Source organism: Macaca thibetana, chromosome 3 (assembly GCF_024542745.1).
Source record: "Macaca thibetana thibetana isolate TM-01 chromosome 3, ASM2454274v1, whole genome shotgun sequence".
In the NCBI taxonomy this organism is placed as follows: Eukaryota; Metazoa; Chordata; class Mammalia; order Primates; family Cercopithecidae; genus Macaca; species Macaca thibetana.
In genome coordinates, this window is record NC_065580.1 from 128658927 (window position 1) to 128680692 (window position 21766).

The 21766-nt window shown below is 37.4% G+C and overlaps 1 protein-coding gene across 3 annotated transcripts in view; it reads left to right on the plus strand.

Annotated features, from left to right (window-relative positions):
• The window catches only part of LOC126950207 (zinc finger protein 92), a 138989-nt gene extending 125909 nt beyond the window's left edge, over nucleotides 1-13080 (plus strand). For 2 of the 3 annotated variants that reach the window (XM_050783489.1, XM_050783488.1), the window contains 2 exons: nucleotides 445-540; nucleotides 10334-13080. In XM_050783489.1, the coding sequence (XP_050639446.1) occupies nucleotides 507-540; nucleotides 10334-11868 (1569 nt within the window). In that variant the 5' untranslated portion in view covers nucleotides 445-506 and the 3' untranslated portion in view covers nucleotides 11869-13080. The remainder of the gene's footprint in view (nucleotides 1-444; nucleotides 541-10333) is intronic. The other variant, XM_050783490.1, reaches the window with a different exon arrangement.
• The last annotated feature ends 8686 nt before the right edge of the window (nucleotides 13081-21766 follow it).

Here is a 21766-nt window from a genome sequence, read left to right on the forward strand (position 1 = left end):
CATGCCTGTAATCCCAGCACTTTGGGAGGCCGAGGTGGGTGGATTACCTAAGGTCAGGAGTTTGAGAGCAGCCTGGCCAACATGGTGAAACCCTTTCTCTACTAAAAATACAAAACTTAGCCAGGCGTGGTGGTGGGCGCCTGTAATCCAACTACTCAGGAGGCTGAGGCAGAATTGCCTGAACCCAAGAGGTGGAGGTTGCAGTGAGCTGAGATCGTGCCATTGCACTCTAGCCTGGGTGACAGAGTGAGGCTCTGTCTCAAAACAAACAAAAAAATCTACAAATTTAAAATATTTTAAAAATATTTAGATATTTGTCATAAATTAGTATTTGGGGATTAATTTACTAGATTAATTTATTACATCTTCTTTACTGAGCATGTTACTATGTTGGTAATTGGAGAATGTGAGCAAGATTTATGTTACTTATTTTTAATAAAACAGGTATTGCTGTCTCTAAGCCAGACCTGATCACCTGGCTGGAGCAAGGAAAAGAACCCTGGAATATGAAGAGACGTGAGATGGTAGACAAAACCCCAGGTAGGTGACAGTTAATACAACAGATGACACAAATGAGAGGTCCAAAAGTCAAGGAGAAGGGCAGTCTTTTTTTGAGACGGAGTTTTGCCCTTGTTGTCCAGGCTGGAGTGCAAGGGTGCGATCTCGGCTTACTGCAACCTCTGCCTCCCAGGTTCAAGCGATTCTCCTGCCTCAGCCTCCTAAGCACTGGGATTACAGGCACCCACCACCACGCCTGGCTAATTTTGTATTTTTAGTAGAGATGGGGTTTCTCCATGTTGGTCAGGCTGGTCTCAAACTCTCGACCTCAGGTGATCTGCCCGCCTCAGCCTCTCCAAAGTGCTGGTATTTACAGGCGTGAGCCACTGCACCCAGCCTCAGTCTTTAAAATGTAATTTGGGAAGTTGTTTCCAAAAAAGAAAGTTTCTGGGAAGCCTCAAACTTTTGTTTTGCTCTCACATAGGGGCATCTTCTGTCTAATGCTTTTAAATTTTCTAAGGTGATCTTCCTTCAAGTTTACAGTGAAAGCCAAAGTCCTTTTCATGGCAATAAAGAGACTACACAATCTGACTGCTTTTCCGTTGCTTTTGAGGACACACAAATAACTGCATAATTTTGAGAAACTCTGTTAAACTACTTTTCTTTTTGTTTTTTTGAGATAGAGCTTCGCTCTGTTGCCAGGCTAGAGTGCAGTGGTGCAAGTTTGGCTCACAGCAGCCTCTGCCTCCTGGGTTCAAGCAATTCTCCTGCCTCAGCCTCCCAAGTAGCTGGGATTACAGGTGTGCACCACCACACCCAGCTAATTTTTGTATTTTTAGTAGACATGGGGTTTCTCCACGTTGGCCAGGATGGTCTTGATCTCTTTACCATCGAGATCTCGTGATCTGCCCGCCTCGGCCTCCCAGAGTGCTGAGATTACAGATGTGAGCCACTGTGCCAAGCCCAGAAATATATTATTAATATTATTATTATTTTTCTGAGACGGAGTCTTACTCTGTTGCCCAGGCTGGAGTGCAGTGGTGCAATCTCGGCTCACTGCAAGCTCCGCCTCCTGAGTTCATGCCATTCTCCTGCCTCAGTCTCCTGAGTAACTGGGACTATAGGCGTGAAACGCCACACCTGGCTAATTTTTTGTATTTTTAGTAGAGATGGGGTTTCACCATGTTAGCCAGGATGGAGAAATGTATTGTTTTAATGCTGTTACAAATAAGATTGTTTTTTCCTCTGTTATATCAGGTAGCTTATTTTAAGTGTGTGGAACCATAGCTTGTATGTTAATTTTATATTGTGCTGATTTACTGAGTATTAGTTGAGACAGGTATAAATGTTTATGATTTTCTTTGTATAAGATTGTGTGATCTATAAACAGCAACTTTTTACTTATCTGTCTTCAATTTCAATGGCTTTTTAGAACTTTTTAAATTCTTTTGCTACATACTTCCAGTGCTATGTTAAAATAGAAGCATTGACATTGGCACAATATAGTTTTGCATTGGTGTTTGTAAATTTGAAGGAGCAAACACCTCTTCAAGTTTTGATAAACTGGTTTTAGAAGGTAAAAATCTTTTGTTGGGTTCCCAGGGTGATGGGATGCCCTCTGGATTTGTTGTGGAGAGGGGTGTAGCTTGGTCACAGGGGTCTACACTAGGGTCCACCTTTACTGGCTTGTTACAAGGGGCTTGGGTAATTGTAATTTCCATTTTATTTTTGAACAGACTCCATTTATTTTTTTCCATTTTATTTTTGAATAGCCTCCAGGACTTTACTCTGTAGGGCAGACAGTAGGGCAGGTTTCTGTAGTCCGGTCTGCATATAGTGGACCTTATATCAGGATGTGGATGAGTATGACTTTCACTGAGTACCAGAGAGGATTTCCCCAGGCCACTGTGTAAGTTTCTGTGTAGATATAACTGGCCATAAACTGGCTCAGAGAGTTTGAACTGAGTCATTAAACTGCTTCAGAGACCACAGTAAAGGCCAAGGTCTGCAGGCCCCCCTGCCTGCATGGCTATAAATGGTTATCTTTCTTCAGGCCGCTGGAAGGGCAGGACCTTTTCCAGACTGTGGCTGGGAGAAGTTTGTGATGGTTACAGAGTAAGTTCAGAATTCTTAGTGGGACCAAGTTTGGTGGGCCATTTTCTGGTCTGTAGCCAAGAACAGGAGTCCTTTAGTTTGCCTCCTGAATGAGGGCCTGCCTTCTGAAAACAACACTCCTCAATCTTGGGTTTAGCATTTCACAACTCCCTCCCTGGATCTCAAAGCTCTCTTAAAGGCACTTATTTTTGAGATGAGGTCTTGCTTCATAACCCATTCTGTTCTTGAAATCCTGGCCTGAATCAATTCTCCAACCTTAATGTATAATGTAGCTTTCATTACAGGTGTGAGCCGTGATGCCTGACTCTCTCAAAAGGCATTTTTATGAGGGATGGCTGACGCATTTGCTTGCTATTGGAGGATAGCAAAATAAGGCACCTTTTATTGTCCTATCTTCTGATGTCACTCTTCCTATACATTTTTACTTTGTATTTTCTATTTCAAATTTGTCTGTAGCTTTAGAATCAGACCTTTAGGACAATATGCTAGAATTTACATGTTATGCCTGAAGTAAATTAGATAATTAGTAGGCACTACATAATTACTAAAATAGTTACTTATAAAATTAAGTTTGCTGCAGGCGAAAAGGAATAGTATTTTCATTCACCCACTTTCTTTAGCCTATATCTAAGTAATAACATAATGTGTCCCCCAAATATTTGTTTTATGTATCAAAGGCACTAACTATATTCAACAAAATAAAAATTTTTTCTTTATTTGGCAAACGTAAAGCTATTCTTTGCTTCTAAAGTTGGATTGCAGCAGTTTCATCTTGTGTAAGAATAGCATATATTTAAAACATAAAAATTACCTCAATTTTAAAAAATGCTTAGTTATTAAAAGTTTTTTATTAGAATCCTCTATGTATGATTATACTGCATTTTCTCTGAAATTTTACTGCCATACATACTTGCCTTCCATGAGTACACAGTTACAGTCAAATATTGCAGTTATCTAGACAAATTCTTTTTAATGGTACATCAATATTGCAAACCAGATTTTATAAGTAAACATTTCTCTTAATGTTTTACAGTTCCATATTACTGTTTATTGTTTAGGTTTCTTTTTTTTTTTTGAGACGGAGTCTTGCTCTGTCACCCAGGCTGGAGTGCTGTGGCCGGATCTCAGCTCACTGCAAGCTCCGCCTCCCAGGTTCCCGCCATTCTCCTGCCTCAGCCTCCGGAGTAGCTGGGACTACAGGCGCCCGCCACCTCGCCCGGCTAGTTTTTTTTTTGGATTTTTTAGTAGAGACGGGGTTTCACCGTGTTCGCCAGGATGGTCTCGATCTCCTGACCTCGTGATCCGCCCGTCTCGGCCTCCCAAAGTGCTGGGATTACAGGCTTGAGCCACCGCGCCCGGCCATATTGTTTAGGTTTCTTATCGGTTTATTTTGTTTCTTGTTTTTACAGTTTTAGCAATTTGCACTACTGTTTGTACACTTTAAGTGAATGTTGGGTTTAACTAAGAAATAAATCAGCCTTATGTCCATCATAGTCTGATTATATATGTGTGTGTTTTTATCTATAAATATGACCTTAATTTTGGTTACAGCATTTCTTGTGTATATTCTTTCTTAGCTGATTTTCAATGGTTGTTTTGTCTAAGTGAGTAGTCCTGGAAATACTCTTCTTTTCACCACGTGTTTAATGATAAATATTATATAATTTCCTTTGGGTAAGAGAGACACTTTTGTAATTTGAAGCTAATTTTTGGAAAGATTTATAATTGTATTTTTTTTTAGTTTTTCTTTTAAAAAGTAATTGTTGTAAAAACACATGACCTAAAATTTACCATCTTAAATCTACTTAAGTTTACATTTCCTGGCCAGGCATGGTGGTGGCTCACATCTGTAATCCTCAGATTTTGGGAGGCCAAGACAGGAGCATCACTTGAGCCCTATTTTTTTTTTTTTTTTTTTGAGATGGAGTTTCACTTTTGTTGCCCAGGCTGGAGTACAATGGCGCCATCTTGGCTCACCATAACCTCCGCCTCCTGAGTTCAAGTGATTCTCCTGCCTCAGCCTCTGGAGTAGCTGGGATTACAGGCATGTGCTACCACACCCGGCTAATTTTGTATTTTTAGTAGAGACAGGGTTTCTCCATGTTGGTCAGACTGTTCTCCCCCTCCCAACCTGAGGTGATACGCCCGCCTCAGCCTCCCAAAGTGCTGGGATTACAGGAGTGAGCCACGCGCCTGGCCAGAACCCAAATGTTTGAGGCCAGCTTGGACAACATATGGAGACCCCTTCTCTACAACTTTTTTTTTAAATAGCCAGACATGGTGGTTGTCACCTGTGGTCCCAGCTACTTGGGAGATTGAGGGGAGAGGACTACTTAAGCCTGGAAGTTTGAGGCTGCAGTAAGCCTTAATCGTGCCACTGAACTCCAGCTTGGGTGACAGAGTGAGACCCTGTCTCCAAAAAGCTGTACATTTCAGGCGTGTTAACTATATTCACATCATTATGCAAGACTTGTAGAAATTTTACATTTTGTAAAACTGAAACTCAGTACCCATTAAGCAATAACTGCCCATTTTACCCTCTCTCCAGCCCTTGACAAACACCCTTCCACTTACTGTTTTTATGAGTGTGACTGTTTAAGATAGCTCATATAAGTGGAATCACACAGTATCCATCATTTTCCTACTGGCTTATGTCAGGTGACAAAATATTCTCAAAGTTTATCTTAAAATGTGACAAACATTTTCTTTTTTAAGGCTGAATAATATTCCATTGTATCGATATGTTACATTTTTGGATGTGTTTATAAATCAAGAAGGCAGTTGGGTTGCTTCATCCTTTTGGCTTTTGTGAATACTGGTACATGGATGTTCAAATACATTTTTAAGATCCTATGTTGCATAGTTTGGATATAGATTCATAAATGGGATTACTGTGTTTAATAATAATTCCATTTTTAGTTATTTGAGAAACATATAATATTTTAAAATAATGGCTGCATCCTTGTTTTTCACCAAAAAATAACATGGGTTTTATTTTCATTGCATCATCAACAGATTTGGTGCCTTTTAAAAAATTTTATAGTGGCTGTTCTAACCGGTGTGAGGTGATTTTGTTTTTCATTGTGCTTCTTATGCATTTCTCTACAAATTAGTAATTTTGTCTGTCTTTCAAATGCTTTTTCCCATGTATATATCTCTTGATAAAGATTCAGTTAAAGTTCAATATTACTGAACTTTATATGATAAACTTTATATGGTAAACTTTATATGGTAAAGTTCAATTTCTTAATTTCTGTTCTTCATACCTTCATTTCTCAAGTTATTCAACTTTATTGTTCAGTTTGAAGAGTTGTTTATATATTCTGAATATTAACTCCTATCATATGTGATTTGCAAATATTTTCACTTATTGTGTAGGAGACATTATCACTCTCTTGAATATTTTCTTTGATGTGTAAAAATTTTGAAGTATAGCGTAATTCAATTTTTCTATTCTTTGTTGCTCGTGCATTAATATTGTAAATGGTGCCAAGACCAATATAATGTCTTTCCTCTATATTTTTCCTAAGAGATTTGTTAGTTATTTTTTTATGTCTAAGTGTTTTATTTAAAATAATTTTTGTATATGGTTCAAGGAAAGGATCAGACTTTATAAGTGTTAATATCCAATTTCACCATTTTTTTGAAGAGATTATCTTTCCTCTATTGTGTGCTCATGGCAACTTTGTGGAAGATCATTTGATCATATACAGAAGGGTTCATTTCTAGGCTCTCTGTTCTGTTCTTTCATCTCTTTATCTGTCTTTGTGTCAGTACCACATTGTTTTTGTTATTGTAGCTTTTAATATGTTTTGAAATCAGGAAGTATAATGCCCGTTCTTTTTCATGGGTGTTTGCATAATTATAGCTTTTAATCAAATTTTTAAAATTTAGACAATATTTATGTTAAAAACTATGTGCTATGGTATTTTTATAGAGATTATGTTGAATTTCTTTACCACTATAGGTTGTACTGACATCTTAAAAAAATGAAGTGTTTTTTTTTGTTTTTTTTTTGAGACCTCGTTTCGCTCTTGTTGCCCAGGCCAGAATGCAATGGCTGGTGCGATCTCAGCTCACTGCAACCTCTGCCTCCTGGGTTCAAGCGGTTCTCCTGCCTCAGCCTCCTGAGTAGCTGGGATTATAGGCACCCACCACCATGCCTGGCTAATTTTTGTGTATTTAGTAGAGACGGGGTTTCACCATGTTGGCCAGACTGGTCTCAAACTCCTGACCTTAGGTAATCCACCCGCCTCGGCCTCCCAAAATGCTGGGATTACAGGCATGAGCCACTGTGCCCGGCCCAAAATGAAGTTTTTTGACCCTTGAGCAAAAAAATATGTTGAAGAATGTGTTTTATTTTCACATTTCTTTTATTTCCTAGTTTCTTTCAGTTTTGGTCAGAGAACATACAGTTTATTATTTTGGTCTTAAGTTTATTTATTGTTGTTTCTGAGACAGGCTGGAGTGCAGTGGCATAATTTTGTCTCACTGCAGCCTCAGTCTCCTGGGCTCAAGTGATCCTTTTCCTCAGCCTCCTGAGTAGCTGGGGCTAGAGACATGCACTACCATGCCTGGCTAATATTTTGATCATTTGTAGGGACAGGTTCTCACTATGTTGTCCAGGCTGGCCTCAAACTTCTGGCTTTAAGTCATCCTCCCACCTTGAAATCCCAAAGTGTTGGGTTATAAGCATGAGCCCCTGCACCCAGCTAGTATTCTTATGTTAATAAGACTTGATGTATGTCCTAACAGAATACACCAGCTGCAAATAAGAATATTGTGTATTCCCTTGCTTTTGACTAGAAAGTTTTGTACATGTCTGTTAAGCGTAGTTGGTCTATGATATTGATTGGATGTTCACGTTCTCCAAACCTCATGCTGCGATGTAATCCTCAATGTTTGATGTGGGACATGGAGGAAGGTGCTTGGGTCATGGGGGCAAATTCCTTATGAATGGCTTGGCACTCTCCTCTTAGTAATCAAAAAGTATACACTCCATCAATTCAAGTGAGAGCTCATTTATTAAAAGAGTAGATAGATATGGTAACTTAGATTACTGGTAAATTGACCCATTTTACCATTATATAATATCAGTCTTTATCTCTTACTGGTACTTAAAGCATGTATGTCTGATATAATCATGACTACCTCACCCAATTGTGGTTGCTATTTGCATAGATATAGATCTTTTTCATTCTGTTACTTTCAACCTATTTGACTTAGTGCCAAAATGGATCTCTTTTAGGCAGTATATTACATGCTTTCTTACTTATTTGTTTACATATTTATTTCTTTTTGAGATAGGATTTCCTCTGTCAACCAGGCTCGTTTGCAGTGGTGTGATCATGGCAATGAGCTGCAGCCTCAACCTCCCAAATTCAGATGATCTTTTCATTTCAGCCTGTCAAGTAGCTGGTTACAGGCATGTGCCATCATACCCAGCTGGTTTTTTGTATTTTCTGTAGAGACAGGGTTTTCCCATGTTGCTGAGGCTGGTCTCAAACTCCTGCAATCAAGTGATCAGCACACCTTGACCTCCCAAAGTCCTGGGATTACATTTCTTTTTATTAAGTAGTTTAATTTATATTTAAAATGATTTTTTAAAGAAATGATGTTACTATTACCAGTTTCATTGTTGTTTCTTGTGTAGATATGTTTTTTCTCATTTCCTGTTTTACTCCTTAAATTTTTGTTTAATCTCATAGTGACATGCTTTATTTTTTGTTTTGCATAGTTTCTATAAATATCTTCGTAATCATCTTGAAAAATGAAGATTATAAAAAACATCTTAAAACAGTTTCTAGTTTGTTACTAATATTACAAATTATTTTATATTGTGTTTCTATTAACAGATTTATTCAGATTCATATTTTGTTTTTTGTATTCTATAGAAGAACTTTAAGGGTTTGATGCTCCATCATTATGATAGTAAAGAATTCTATGTTTGTCTATATTTACATTTAATAGAGAGCTTTTTATTTATATATGGTTTTCTGATGCTGTCCAGCATTATTTTATTTTTCAACATAATGGACTCATTTTAGCATTTCTCTTTTTGTATATGCAGTGTCTCACTATGTTGCTCAGGCTGCTCTTGAACTCCTGGTCTCAAGTGATCTGATTGCCTTGGTCCCCTAAAGCTGTAGGATTTCAGGCATGAGCCATGGTGCCTGCTCACCATGTAGCATTTCTTATAGGACTGTGCAAGGGATAATTAACACCCTTACCTTTTATTTTGGAAAATCTATTTTTTTCTTGTTTTTAAAGTAAAACGATTTCTAACCGAGTGTTATTGGTTAGGAATATTTTTTCTCTTATTACGTCAAAATTTGGAAAGTTCTCAGACTTTTTTATCTTCAAGTATCCTCTGTACTACTTTTTTTTCTATATTCTTCTAAGATTTCTTCCATGAATATATTGATTTAGTTGATGGTGTCCAATAATTTTACATTCTGTGTTTTAATTTTGTTTTGGACTTTGACTACATCACTCAGTTTCTTTATGGCCTGCAAAATTTTTGTTGACAGTTCACTGGTTATCTCATAAGACTATGCATATAAATGACATATTACTTCTGTCTTGCAGCTCCCAAGGCTCTCTTCTTGTCTGTAACTTCTGTAATTGTGCTTATATATGTGTTATAAGTATCTTTGTGTATATCCTAGTTTGTCTAGCTTCTTCATTTTTTATTTTATGATTTTTAGTTACTGTTTTTTCTTGTATTTTTTACCTCTACAATTTCTGAAGGGGTGTTGATATTTTGAATATTTTTGTTGTTATCCTCATTTGTCTGATTTTCAAAAATCATCTGTGTTTCTATTTCACTCATGGAATATTATTCAATTTATTTTCAATTTCTTTAATTTATAACTTTATTTTTTATGGTTGCTTTCTAAAAATTTTATAATTTTTTGACGGGGCCATGTTGCCCTAATATTTTGTATACATTGTAATCTTTGATTGAGATTTGGACATTAAAAAAAAGCTGCCTGTTACAATCTTTATTATGTAGCCTTGTCCTGGCATAATCTTAAACCAGTTGTCTTGGCTAGAGATTCCCTGAGTCTCTCAAACATGTTCTTAGGATGTATCTTGTCTGAAATTTTGTGTTTACTTTTTAGTTAAAGAATTGATTTGTGTTTTTTGATAAGTCAGTAATCAGTTGCTACACGTTTGTTGTCTGTAGTGCTGCTGCATTCTCTCTGCTGCTATAATGTTTACCTTTGATCTCAGCAAACTGTCATTCCAAAGTATACCACCATTTCTTTCAGCGCTTTATGGCATGGGAGACAGAAACCAGTGTCTAAAAAGGCCCCTAGAGGCGAGAAATAAAGATGTATGTGCCAGTATTTTTCTTGTCTTCTAAAAAAGAAACCAGGAATTGGCAATTTACTGCTAAAGGCACTGGGTTATTGAGGAGCAGGAAGAGCTATGTTGTGTAAACATAACACAGTTTTCTTTTCCTTCTATGTAGCCCTTTGCATTGTTCTCACCTGGGGCACTGTACACATTTAACTCATTTATAACTTTTCCACAAATGTATTTTGGTCAGTATGTTTTTATTACGTTTATATTTCTATAAGGAATTAGGGCCTGTAGTATTTTGCTGTGCCATCTTGCTTATGTTGTCGTTTGTATAATTTTATAGGTTCAATTTGTAAAGTATATTCATCTGAGTCTAGTAAGTGAAGTAACTTGTTATTTTAATTTTTTTCAGTTATGTGTTCTCATTTTACCCAAGATGTTTGGCCAGAGCAGAGCATAAAAGATTCTTTCCAAAAAGTGATACTGAGAACATGTGGAAAGTATGGACATGAGAATTTACAGCTAAGAAAAGACCATAAAAGTGTGGATGCATGTAAGGTGTACAAAGGAGGTTATAATGGACTTAACCAATGTTTGACAACTACTGAGAGCAAAATATTTCAGTGTGATAAATATGTGAAAGTCTTTCATAAATTTTCAAATGTAAATAGAAGTAAGATAAGACATACTGGAAAGAAACCTTTCAAATGTAAAAACCGTGGCAAATCATTTTGCATGCTTTCACAATTAACTCAACATAAGAAAATTCATACTAGAGAGTATTCTTACAAATGTGAAGAATGTGGTAAGGCCTTTAACTGGTCCTCAACACTTACTAAACATAAGATAATTCATACTGGAGAAAAACCCTACAAATGTGAAGAATGTGGCAAAGCTTTTAACCGGTCCTCAAATCTTACTAAACATAAGATAATTCATACTGGAGAAAAACCCTACAAATGTGAAGAATGTGGCAAAGCTTTTAACCGGTCCTCAACCCTTACTAAACATAAAAGAATTCATACAGAAGAGAAACCCTACAAATGTGAAGAATGTGGCAAGGCCTTTAACCAGTTCTCGATTCTTAATAAACATAAGAGAATTCATATGGAAGATAAACCCTACAAATGTGAAGAATGTGGCAAAGCCTTTAGAGTATTCTCAATTCTTAAAAAACATAAGATAATTCATACTGGAGAAAAACCGTTCAAATGTGAAGAATGTGGCAAAGCCTTTAACCAGTTCTCAAACCTTACTAAACATAAGATAATTCATACTGGAGAGAAACCCTACAAATGTGATGAATGTGGCAAAGCCTTTAACCAGTCCTCAACCCTTACTAAACATAAAAGAATTCATACTGGAGAAAAACCCTACAAATGTGAAGAATGTGGCAAAGCTTTTAAACAGTCCTCAACCCTTACTGAACATAAGATAATTCATACTGGAGAGAAACCCTACAAATGTGAAGAATGTGGCAAGGCCTTTAGCTGGTCCTCAGCTTTTACTAAACATAAGAGAAATCATATGGAAGATAAACCATACAAATGTGAAGAATGTGGCAAAGCCTTTAGTGTATTCTCAACCCTTACTAAACATAAAATAATTCATACTAGAGAAAAACCCTACAAATGTGAAGAATGTGGCAAAGCCTTTAACCAGTCCTCAATTTTTACTAAACATAAGATAAATCATACTGAAGGGAAATCCTACAAATGTGAAAAATGTGGCAATGCTTTTAACCAGTCCTCAAACCTTACTGCACATAAAATAGTTTATACTGGAGAGAAACCCTACAAATATGAAGAATGTGACAAAGCCTTTAACAACTTCTCAACCCTTATTACACATCAGATAATTTATACTGGAGAGAAACCCTACAAACATGAATGTGGCAGAGCCTTTAACAAATCCTCAAATTATACTAAAGAGAAACTACAAACCTGAAAGATGTGAGAGTGATTTTGACTACATCTCAAACTTTTCTAAACATAAACCATACTGGTGCCCTAGAAATGTGAGGAATGTGACAAAGCCTTTAAATGGTTGTCACACTTGATTGTAGGTAAGATAATTTATAATGGAGAAAAATCCTACAAGTATGAAGAATGTGGCAAACTTTTAACCAATCCTCACACCTTATTGCACAGGAAAGCATTTATACTTGAGAAAAATTCTATAAAGAATATGGAAAAGCCATTTATATCTGCTCACATCTGAACATCAGAGTGTTAATACTTAATAAAATGCGGTTACTGTCAAAAGATCTTTCAGAAAATATAAGCCTTTAACATGAGGAAGAGTATTCTTAAGACAAACATTGCAAATAGAGGGTTGTAGTACCTTTACTTTTGTGATAGATCTTATTGTACACATTTTGTACCAGAGGAAAACCCTAAAGCATTAGTTGCTCAAACTGTTCAACATCAGGGAGTTTTATATTGGAGAAAAACCCTGCAAATGTAATAAATATGGAAAAACATTTTTTTTTAAAAACTACAGCTTGGAAAACAGTTCATTCTAAAATATATTTTTGCAGATGCAGTAAATATGAAAAATATTTAATCCAAAATTAAGTCTATGTAAATATCAGAGAATTCACAGTGGAAATCATAAGGCATGAGGCACTGACACTTCAGACATTACACTAAATTAGAGTGTTGGGTATAGGAAATTCAAAACTAGAATTGTTAAATAAGTTACTTATATATAACTTTAAAAGAAGTGGAAGATTTTTTGGAGATTTATAATTACATTCAAAGTATACTTTTTTCTTGAAAAAAATTACAGATTTTTTGAAAAGCAATTAATAATGTAATTTAACTCTCAAATTCATGTTTTTCTTCATTCCTATTGTATTCACATGTGAAATCAAGTGATCAGTTGTTGCTGAATCAGAGATATGAGAGATTCTTTTTTAAAGGTGGGCATTATTTATGCCCCTTTCTATGGAAGAGTAAGAAAATTAAAATATAAGATGCATGAGGAAAATGTAGAGATGCTCTTTGTGGTTAACTTAGAATATTAAGTGCTGCTTGAGGTACATGTTTAGACTAATATTCTTTTGCAGTATAGTGAGAAAACATTTTCAGTTAGAATTAGTGTATAATTTTGTTGATTGTGCTTTTATGTAATAAAATGCAGTACTTTAAAAAAATTGATTGTGTGTGAACTTAATTTTGTAATTAAACATTTTTTTTTAACATGCTAAGACTTGTGTATTTGATGAAGTGTTATTTTGCCACTGACTTTTACCTATCCCACGTTACTCAAGGGTGTGAGGTAAAAGATGGTAACAGTATATTATTTGGTAACATAGTGGACTTACCTCTCTAGTAATCTTTTCCAGTGGCTTAAACTGCAAATACATTAAAGAATAGTGTTCCCATAGGTTAAATTTTTATCTTTTTAAAATTTAAATTTATTTTTCTTAATATTTGTGGGTACATAGTGTATGTATTTATGCCATATATGCCATATTTTGATACAGACATACAATATGTAATATGACATCAGAGTAAATGAGGTATTCACCTCTAGCATTTTATTCTTTGTATTACAGACAATCCAGTTCTATCTACACTTTTATTTATTTTAAAATGTACAATTGTTATTGACTACAGGGTCATTTTTATGGTCATAATAATAATTATACAGAAGTAAAAATAAAATCCATATTTCTGAGACCTAAATTTTATTTTTAAAAATTTGTTTTGTATTTTACTTTGAACATGTGGCCTCTGTGCCTGCAAATGCACACAGACGTTTAGTTTTGATTTACATAAAGATATATTACTGAAAAAATAAAGCTTAGGTATAAGAAAATTATGAAGTATGTTTTTGTAAGTATGAATTTCTATTTTCAGAAGAAACTGAGAAAACATTAATAAGGTGACTACTAGAAAACTAAAAACCTCAAATATGTGTAAGGCAAATCTATATGCTGCTTTGTATTGAATTCATGACTATAAGATCTTATGGCTTATGGTTCATAACCTCCCCAGGCAATTTCTCTGTTTTACTTGCCTGGTACTCATGCGAGACCCATAATTTTTCTGTTTCTTATAATGTGTTTTATAGTTTTTGAAGTATTTATTATGTGAGCTCATCAGGGATTATAAATTATTTTTATAAAATTGCACACAAAAATAACTTTTAGATGTAATTCCACAATTAGTGTATTTTATTTAGTTAGAACATTCCATTTTGTTATTTTACTTGGAGAACCCTATATAAGTCTCCCTTTTTGTTTTTTTTTTTTTTGAGATGGAATTTTGCCCTTGTTGCCTAGGATGGAGCGCAGTGGCACGATCTTGGCTCACCGCAGCCTCCGCCTCCTGGGTTCCAATGATTCTCCTGCCTCGGCCTCCAGAGTAGCTGGGATTACAGGCACGTGCCACCATGCCTGGCTAATTTTGTTTTAGTAGAGAGAAGGTTTCTCCATGTTGGTCAGGTTGGCCTCGAACTCCCGACCTCAGGTGATTCACCTGCCTTGGTCTCCCAAAGTGCTGGGATTACAGGCGTGAGCCACTGCACCCAGCGGTAAGCCTACTTTTAGTTATTGCTGCTTCCAGATTTTGTTCTGTTTGAGACGTAGGCTTGGTCTTGTTGCCCAGGCTGTAGTGCAATGGCATGATTTTGGCTCACGCAACTTCCACCTCCCGGGTTCAAGCAGTTCTACCTCAGCCTCCTGAGTAACTGGGATTACAGGTGCCCACCACCACACCCTGCTAATTTTTGTATTTTTAGTAGAGACAGGGTTTGGCCTTGTTGGCCGGGGTCGTCTTGAACTGACCTCGTGATCCGCCTGCCTTGGCCTCCCGAAATGCTGGGATTACAAACATGAGCCACCGCTCCCAACTGCTTTCAGATTTTTTAATTGACAAGTAAATTTATGTATTGAGCCAATTTGTTAGGGTATGTACTAGGGAGGCTTCATAAGTCAGGATTTTTTTTTTTTTTTTTTTTTTTTTTTTTTTTTTGAGACAGTCTCGCACTGTTTCCTAGGCGGGAGTGCAGTGGCGCGATCTTGGTTCACTGCAACCTCTGCATCCCAGGTTCAAGCGATTCTCCTGCCTCAGCCTCCCAAGTAGCTGGGATTACAGGCACCCACCACCAAGCCCAGCTAATTTTTTGTATTTTTAGTAGAGACGAGGTTGTGTTGGCCAGGCTGGTCTCAAACACCTGACCTCGTGATCTGCCCCCCTTGGCCTCCCAAAGTGCTGGGATTACAGGCGTGAGCCACTGCGCCCGACCAGGATGTTTTTATATATAAATGCAGCAAACAAACATGACAGTGCTTGCTGTATAACAGATGCTTAATGATAACCCATAAGTACACTCTGTCTTGGCTTACTGCAACCTCTGCCTTCCAGGTTCAAGCAATTCTTCTGTCTCAGCTGCTGGAGTAGTTGGGTCTACAGACACACATCATTACACCGGGCTAATTTTTTGTGTTTTTAGTACAGATGGGGTTTCACCATGTTGGCTAGGGCCTGGTCTTGAACTCCCGATCTTAAGTGATCTGCCCACCTCAGCCTCTAAAAGCACTGGGATTACATGCATGAGCCACTGTGCTCAGCCTTCAATGCCATTTTTTATAGATTTAGAAGAAGTAACTATTTTAAAATTCATATGGAAGGATAAAAGAGCCCAAATAGCCACAGCAAGTTTAAACAAAAACAATAAACCTGGAGGTCTCATATTATCCAACTTCAAATTGTACTACAAGCTACAGTAACCAGTACAGCATAGTTCTGGTACAAAAAAAATATATATATAGGCTAATGAAACAGAGGAGAGAGCCCAGAAAAAAAGCTACACTTCTACAATCAACTTATTTGTGACAAAGTCAACGAAATAAACCAAGGGAAATAACCCCCTATCCAATAAATGGTACAGGGGAAAACTGGACCCCTACCTCTCACCATATAAAAAATGTAACTCAAGATAGATTAAAGACTTGACAGTGAGACTAAACTATAAAAATCCTAGAACACTTAGAAAGTACTTCACTAGACTTTGGCCTCTAGAAAGAATGTATGACTAACACCTTAAACATGAGTGCAAAAAATAAATAAATGGAAGTTGACACCTAATTAAAGAGCTTCTGCACAGCAAAATAAACTATCGACAAACAGACAATCTACAGTATGAAATAAGAGATTTGCAAACTGAATACAACAAGGGATTAATATATATGATCTATAAGAAATTTAATTTTTAAAAGCAGACAAATGATATATAAATAGGCACTTCTCAAAGGAAGACATAAAAGCTGCCAAAAAAAACCAAATTGGCCAGAGTGGGGGTTCATGCCTATAATCTCAGCACTTTGGGAGGCTGAGGCAGAAGGATCACATGAGGCCAGGAGTTTAAGACCAGCCTGGCCAACAGAGTGAAACCCCATCTGTACTTAAAATATGAAACTTACCAGGTGTGTTTGTGCATGCCTGTAGTCCCAGCTACTCAGGAGGCTGAGGCAGAAAGATCACATGAGGCAAGGAGTTCAAGACCAGCCTGGCCAACATAGTGAAGCCCCGTCTATACTTAATATACAAAACTTAGCCAGGTGTGTTGGTCCATGCCTGTGGTCCCAGCTACTCAGGACGCTGAGGCACAAGAATCACTTGAACCCAGGAAGCAGAGGCTGCAGTGAGCTGAGATTCTACCATTTCACTCAAACCTGGGTGACAGAGTGAGACTCTGTCTCAAAAAAAAAAAAAAAAAAAAAAAGGTTGCTCAACTTTCCTAATAATCAGAGAGGTGTAAATCAAAATGACAACGTGATACCATCCCACACCAGTTAGAATGGCTGTTATTAAAATTAAAAAAAAAAAATGTTGAAGTCGTGAAAGAAAGGAAATTTGTATACACTTTTAGAAATGCAAATTAGTTCAGCCTTAGTGGAAAGCAGTTTGGAGATTTCTCAAAGAACTAAAAATACAACTGCCATTTGACCTATCAACCCCATTACTGGGTATTTACCCAAAGGAAAACAAATTATTTTATCAAAAAAGACACCTGCACTCACATGTTTATTGTAGCACTATTTATAAATAGCAAAGACATAGAATTAAACTAGGAACCCATGAATCTTAGACTGGATAAGAAAAATGAGATACTTATACACCATGCAATACTATACAGTCACAGGAAAAAAAATGAAGTAATGTCCTTTCAGCAACATAGATGCAGCAGAAGATCATTATTCTAAGCAAGTTAACTCAGAACAGAAAAATACCACATGTTCTCACTTATAAGTGGGAGCTAAACATGGGGTGCACATGGAAACAAAGATGGAAAAATAAACACTGGGAATTCTAAGAAGAAGGAAGGAAGGAAGGAAGACAAACATTGAAAAACCACTTATCAGGTATGATGTACACTACTTGAGCAATGAAATTATTCAGTGTCCACCAAACATCAACGTCATGCAATATACCTGTGTTACAAATCTGCATATGTACCCCTTGAATCTAAAGTAAAAATAATGAAATATTCTGTGGTGTATAATGGCATATTGCATTTCTCCAGTTTTGGGTTAATAGTCAAAATTAGGGGTGAAAGACACAGAATTATGTCTCTTTTATGCATATGGGTGAATGTTTCAGATGAAAAGTTTCATTTAAATGAAACTTTTAGATATGTGCATGTTCAAATTTATAATTCAGAAACTATAATTTTTTAAATAAACTATACAAAAACTAAAAATATAAAGTATTTATCAATTTAGTTTTCTCAGCTTTGAAATACTGTCATTATTTCTAGATGACAGAACACTAGATTTCAGGTTCTGTGGCTGTAGAAACTGGACATGTTTTGATTGACTCTGCTTTACTTCCTGCCTTCCTGTTTTGCACAAACACAGCAGCACAAGGAAGGCCAGAAAGGCTACACCTTGATTGCAAACACACCAGGGCCCTTCTAGGGGAATATATGTGTGAGCATATTATCTTGGAATTCATGGCATCTTTTGTGGAAGTACAGATGTCTATATGGCAAATAATAAAGAAAAATAAAAATTAGATATTTCAGTAGCATCAGAAGAGTATTCTAAAAGTACTTCTGGCCCATTATTCTTTCTTTTTTTTCATCAGAATGGTTTTGATGGAATGAGCATTTACAGCAGTGTGGTTTTAAATAACCCACATTCTCTGTCTCATCATTCTTGGGCTATGGCCATAAGAATTTTATTTTTTAAAAAATATTTTCTTTTCCTAATTCAGTAATTTTGCATGATTTTCACAGCCTCACGTTTTCAAAATTAAATGGCTTATTCTAAGAAACATGTGATTAAACTACTCACCATTTTTCCCAAAAAGAGTAGAGTAGCAAACTAACTCTATTGTCTAGTGTAGTTAATAAATAAAAAATAATGCTGTAGAGTCATTTATTTTAGCTGTACATTTGGAAATAAAACATTTCTTGGGTTATAGGCCAAGAGGTTTCAGAGATGTTAGCTTATAGAATTTCAAAAGACCTGGTGTACAAACATTCACCCCTATGGATAAATAGAAATATGTTGTTAAAAATGAGTTTAAAAGAAACTTAACGTGTTCATTAAATAACATTTAAAACCACAGTGTAAGTGACTAATTAGCAATTTCAATCTATTTTATTTTAGTCACTGAGAAAACTTAATATACTTTAATTATTTATTGTGGGATCCCATTCAGAATCCAAGGTAGATTCATCAGAAGGGTGAGTATAGGAGTGGATTCCAACTTTTCCCTTTCATTTTGAGGCCTTCTGTCCTCAATTTTAAAATTAAAAAACTGGGCCAGTTAAAAAAAACCTTTAGCGTGGCCATCATTCTCAAGATTTGGACAACAGTTTTGCTGTAGAGAACTTAACAAACCCCAAGTGCCCTCAGGGTGCTGGTAACGTTAGCATTGTTTCAAACTGGTTTCCCGCCATGCAGAGCCTATCCATTGCGTGGGGCTCGACGACATCAAGAGGTCAAGATGGTTCCTGTCCAGGGTCACACCCTGGTGTTACCCAAAGACTTCTGGAGTAACCCCAGCCCGACTGGTGTTGGCAACAGGATCTCCAAGCTTTTCCTATTGCAATTTCTCTTCTTTACTGTCGGAGACCATGTCTCCTAACCAGTCTCTATATGCAATGCTGCAGGAATTTTCACAGTTCAGGGAAATAGTTCTGTTAGGCAAGATCAGGAAATGCCATAGTAACTGGGAACATAACTCAAGGGATTGCCAATTTTGTAATTTTTCTAGGAACAGAGGGTCTTCTTTTCCCACCCAGTGAGCATCTCTCTCTTTAACCTTGGGCTGAAGAGCCCATGGTATTTCAAGGTCAACAGTGCCACCTAGTGGAATAGGAATCCTCTTCATGAGGCACCTTGTTACCGGCCCTTTGTTAAAATAATCTAGTTTCCCAATTCTCGCTTTTTGCACCCCTCTACTAGAGACCAAATTTTATGCTTCTTCTATGAATGGGAAAACTCAACAATGAGGAGGAAAATGTCCTCCAAAACCAAATTTTAGTCTCAATACTTTTCCATCAGCAGGAAAATTACCATTTGGTCCCTACGTTCTTTTAAGTCATCTATTCTTCCTCCAGTAAAAATTGTACTTAAGGCCGGGTGCCGTGGCTCACGCCTGTAATCCCATCACTTTGGGAGGCCGAGGCGGGCGGATCACGAGATCAGGAGATTGAGACGATCCTGGCTAACATGGTGAAACTCAGTCTCTACTGAAAAAAAAAAAAAAAAAAAAAAAAAAAAAAAAATTAGACGGGCGCACTGGCAGGCGCCTGTACTCCCAGCTACTTGGGAGGCTGAGGCGGGAGAATGGGATGAACCTGGGAGGAGGAGCTTGCAGTGAGGCGAGATCATGCCACTGCACTCCAGCCTGGGCAACAGAGTGAGACTCCAACTAAAAAAAAAAAAATAATAATAATAATTATATATATATATATACACTTAAATGGTAAGGGGATTTTATGTCCAGAAGTTAACTAGAGTCACTGCGTTTATTTATAAGAATAAATATGTTAGTCCAGGCCATAATAGCAGAACATAGAGTTCAATCCAGTACATTTCCTCCATTAAAGAAGCCTTGCCCAAATACAACTGGTACATAGTCTTTCCTGAGATTTATCTATTGGGGAGTCACACAGATCACATAAACCAAGGAAGTCAAAGGCAAATCCCCAGTAAAGGTCTAGAGCTGCATGGGTAAGCATGACTGACTCCATTGCTTAGTTCCTTTGGATCCATGGCTGAGTGTCACACCTGCATCCATGGGTGACACCTTTAACAAGTGCTGTGGCTCAGGGGACAAAGGAGGACAAACAGTTTGTGGGACACCCCACTGTCTTCCCCTCCACCCTGGGGCATTCCAAAGAAAAGAAAGGAGACTAAAAAGAAGACTTTTTCTCACTTATCTTTCTAGATGGGTAACAGATCATCCTTGACCTGCACTACTCTGGAATGCATTCTGAAGCATTGGGATGCCTTTGACCACAAGAGTTTTTGTTGTTGTTGTTGTTAAAAAAAAAAAAAACCAGCAAATTTTCTTTTGTGCAAGGGATTGGCCTTCTTACCATCTTGAACTAGCCTGGCCCATGGAGGGAAGCCTTGGTTTTAAATCCACTTAACAATTAGATCTTTCCTGTAGATGGGAGGGAAAATGGTCTGAGATCCCTATGTACAGGTGTTCTTTTCCCTGCAAGACAACCTAGACCTTTGCAAACATTGAACAATCAACTCAGCTCTTTTAGCAGTCGTATCAGGCAGGCCCCAAAAAGTGATTCCCCAAAACTAGAGAATAAACTTCCAGGGGAATCATCTGAGGCAGCTATCAAGTGTCTGGGCCCTTCCTGTTCCCCTCATTTTGGGCCCCCTGCAACCATGCCATCAGCTCCTCCAGCTTCACCATTTCCAAAACTCCCCAATCCCCCAGCTTCAATCTTATCCTTACAGAAAATGCCCAACGGAGGTGATGCCACTAGGATTCAAGCTCCTTTCACATTGCAGGACCAGGACCTTAGGCCAATTTTCTGATGACCCCGATAAGTACATAGAAGCTTTCCAAAATTTAACTCAGGTGTATGAACGCTCATGAAGGGATGTTATGCTGCTCCTAAGCCAAAACCCTAGCCACAGCTGAAAAAAAGACAGCTCTGCAGGTAGAAGAGAATTTTGGAGATGAGCAATATGTCTCCTGTAGTAGTCAAAAAAGAAAAAGAGAAAATAGAAAAGGTGAAGAGTTAGGGGAACCACCATTTCCAATAGGAAGAGAGGCAGTACCTCTTTACAACCCTGACTGAAACTCCAATGACTCCAGAGATGAATGGAAAAGAAAACATTTTGTAATGTGCGTATTGGAGGGCCTACAAAGAACTAGGGCCAAACTTTTGAATTACTCTAAACTGTTGGTGATAGACCAAAAACCAGATGAGAATCCCTCAGGCTTTATGGAAAGGCAGAGAGAGGCACTAATAAAACATACCTCCTTCCCCACTAATTCAGTTGAGAGACAGCTCATCCTCATCCTAAAGGGCAGGTTTATTACACAGGCAGTTCCTAATATTAGAAGAAAACTGCAAAAACAAGCTGTAGGACCAGATAGCACCTTGGAAAACCTCCTGAGGATAGCCACCACAGCCTTTTATAATAGGGACAAGGAAGAGGCTCAAAAGAAAAAGCACAAGAGAAGGACATAGCTGCGCTGCAGACTTGCAAAGTCCAGGATCCCCAAGGGGCATTTACTAGTTGCTACCGGTGTGGCAACTCAGGGCACTTTAGGAAGGAGTGCCCAGGCAGCAAGAAGAAGCCACCTTGACCTTGTGCAGCCTGTGGTGGGAATCACTGGAGACTGGA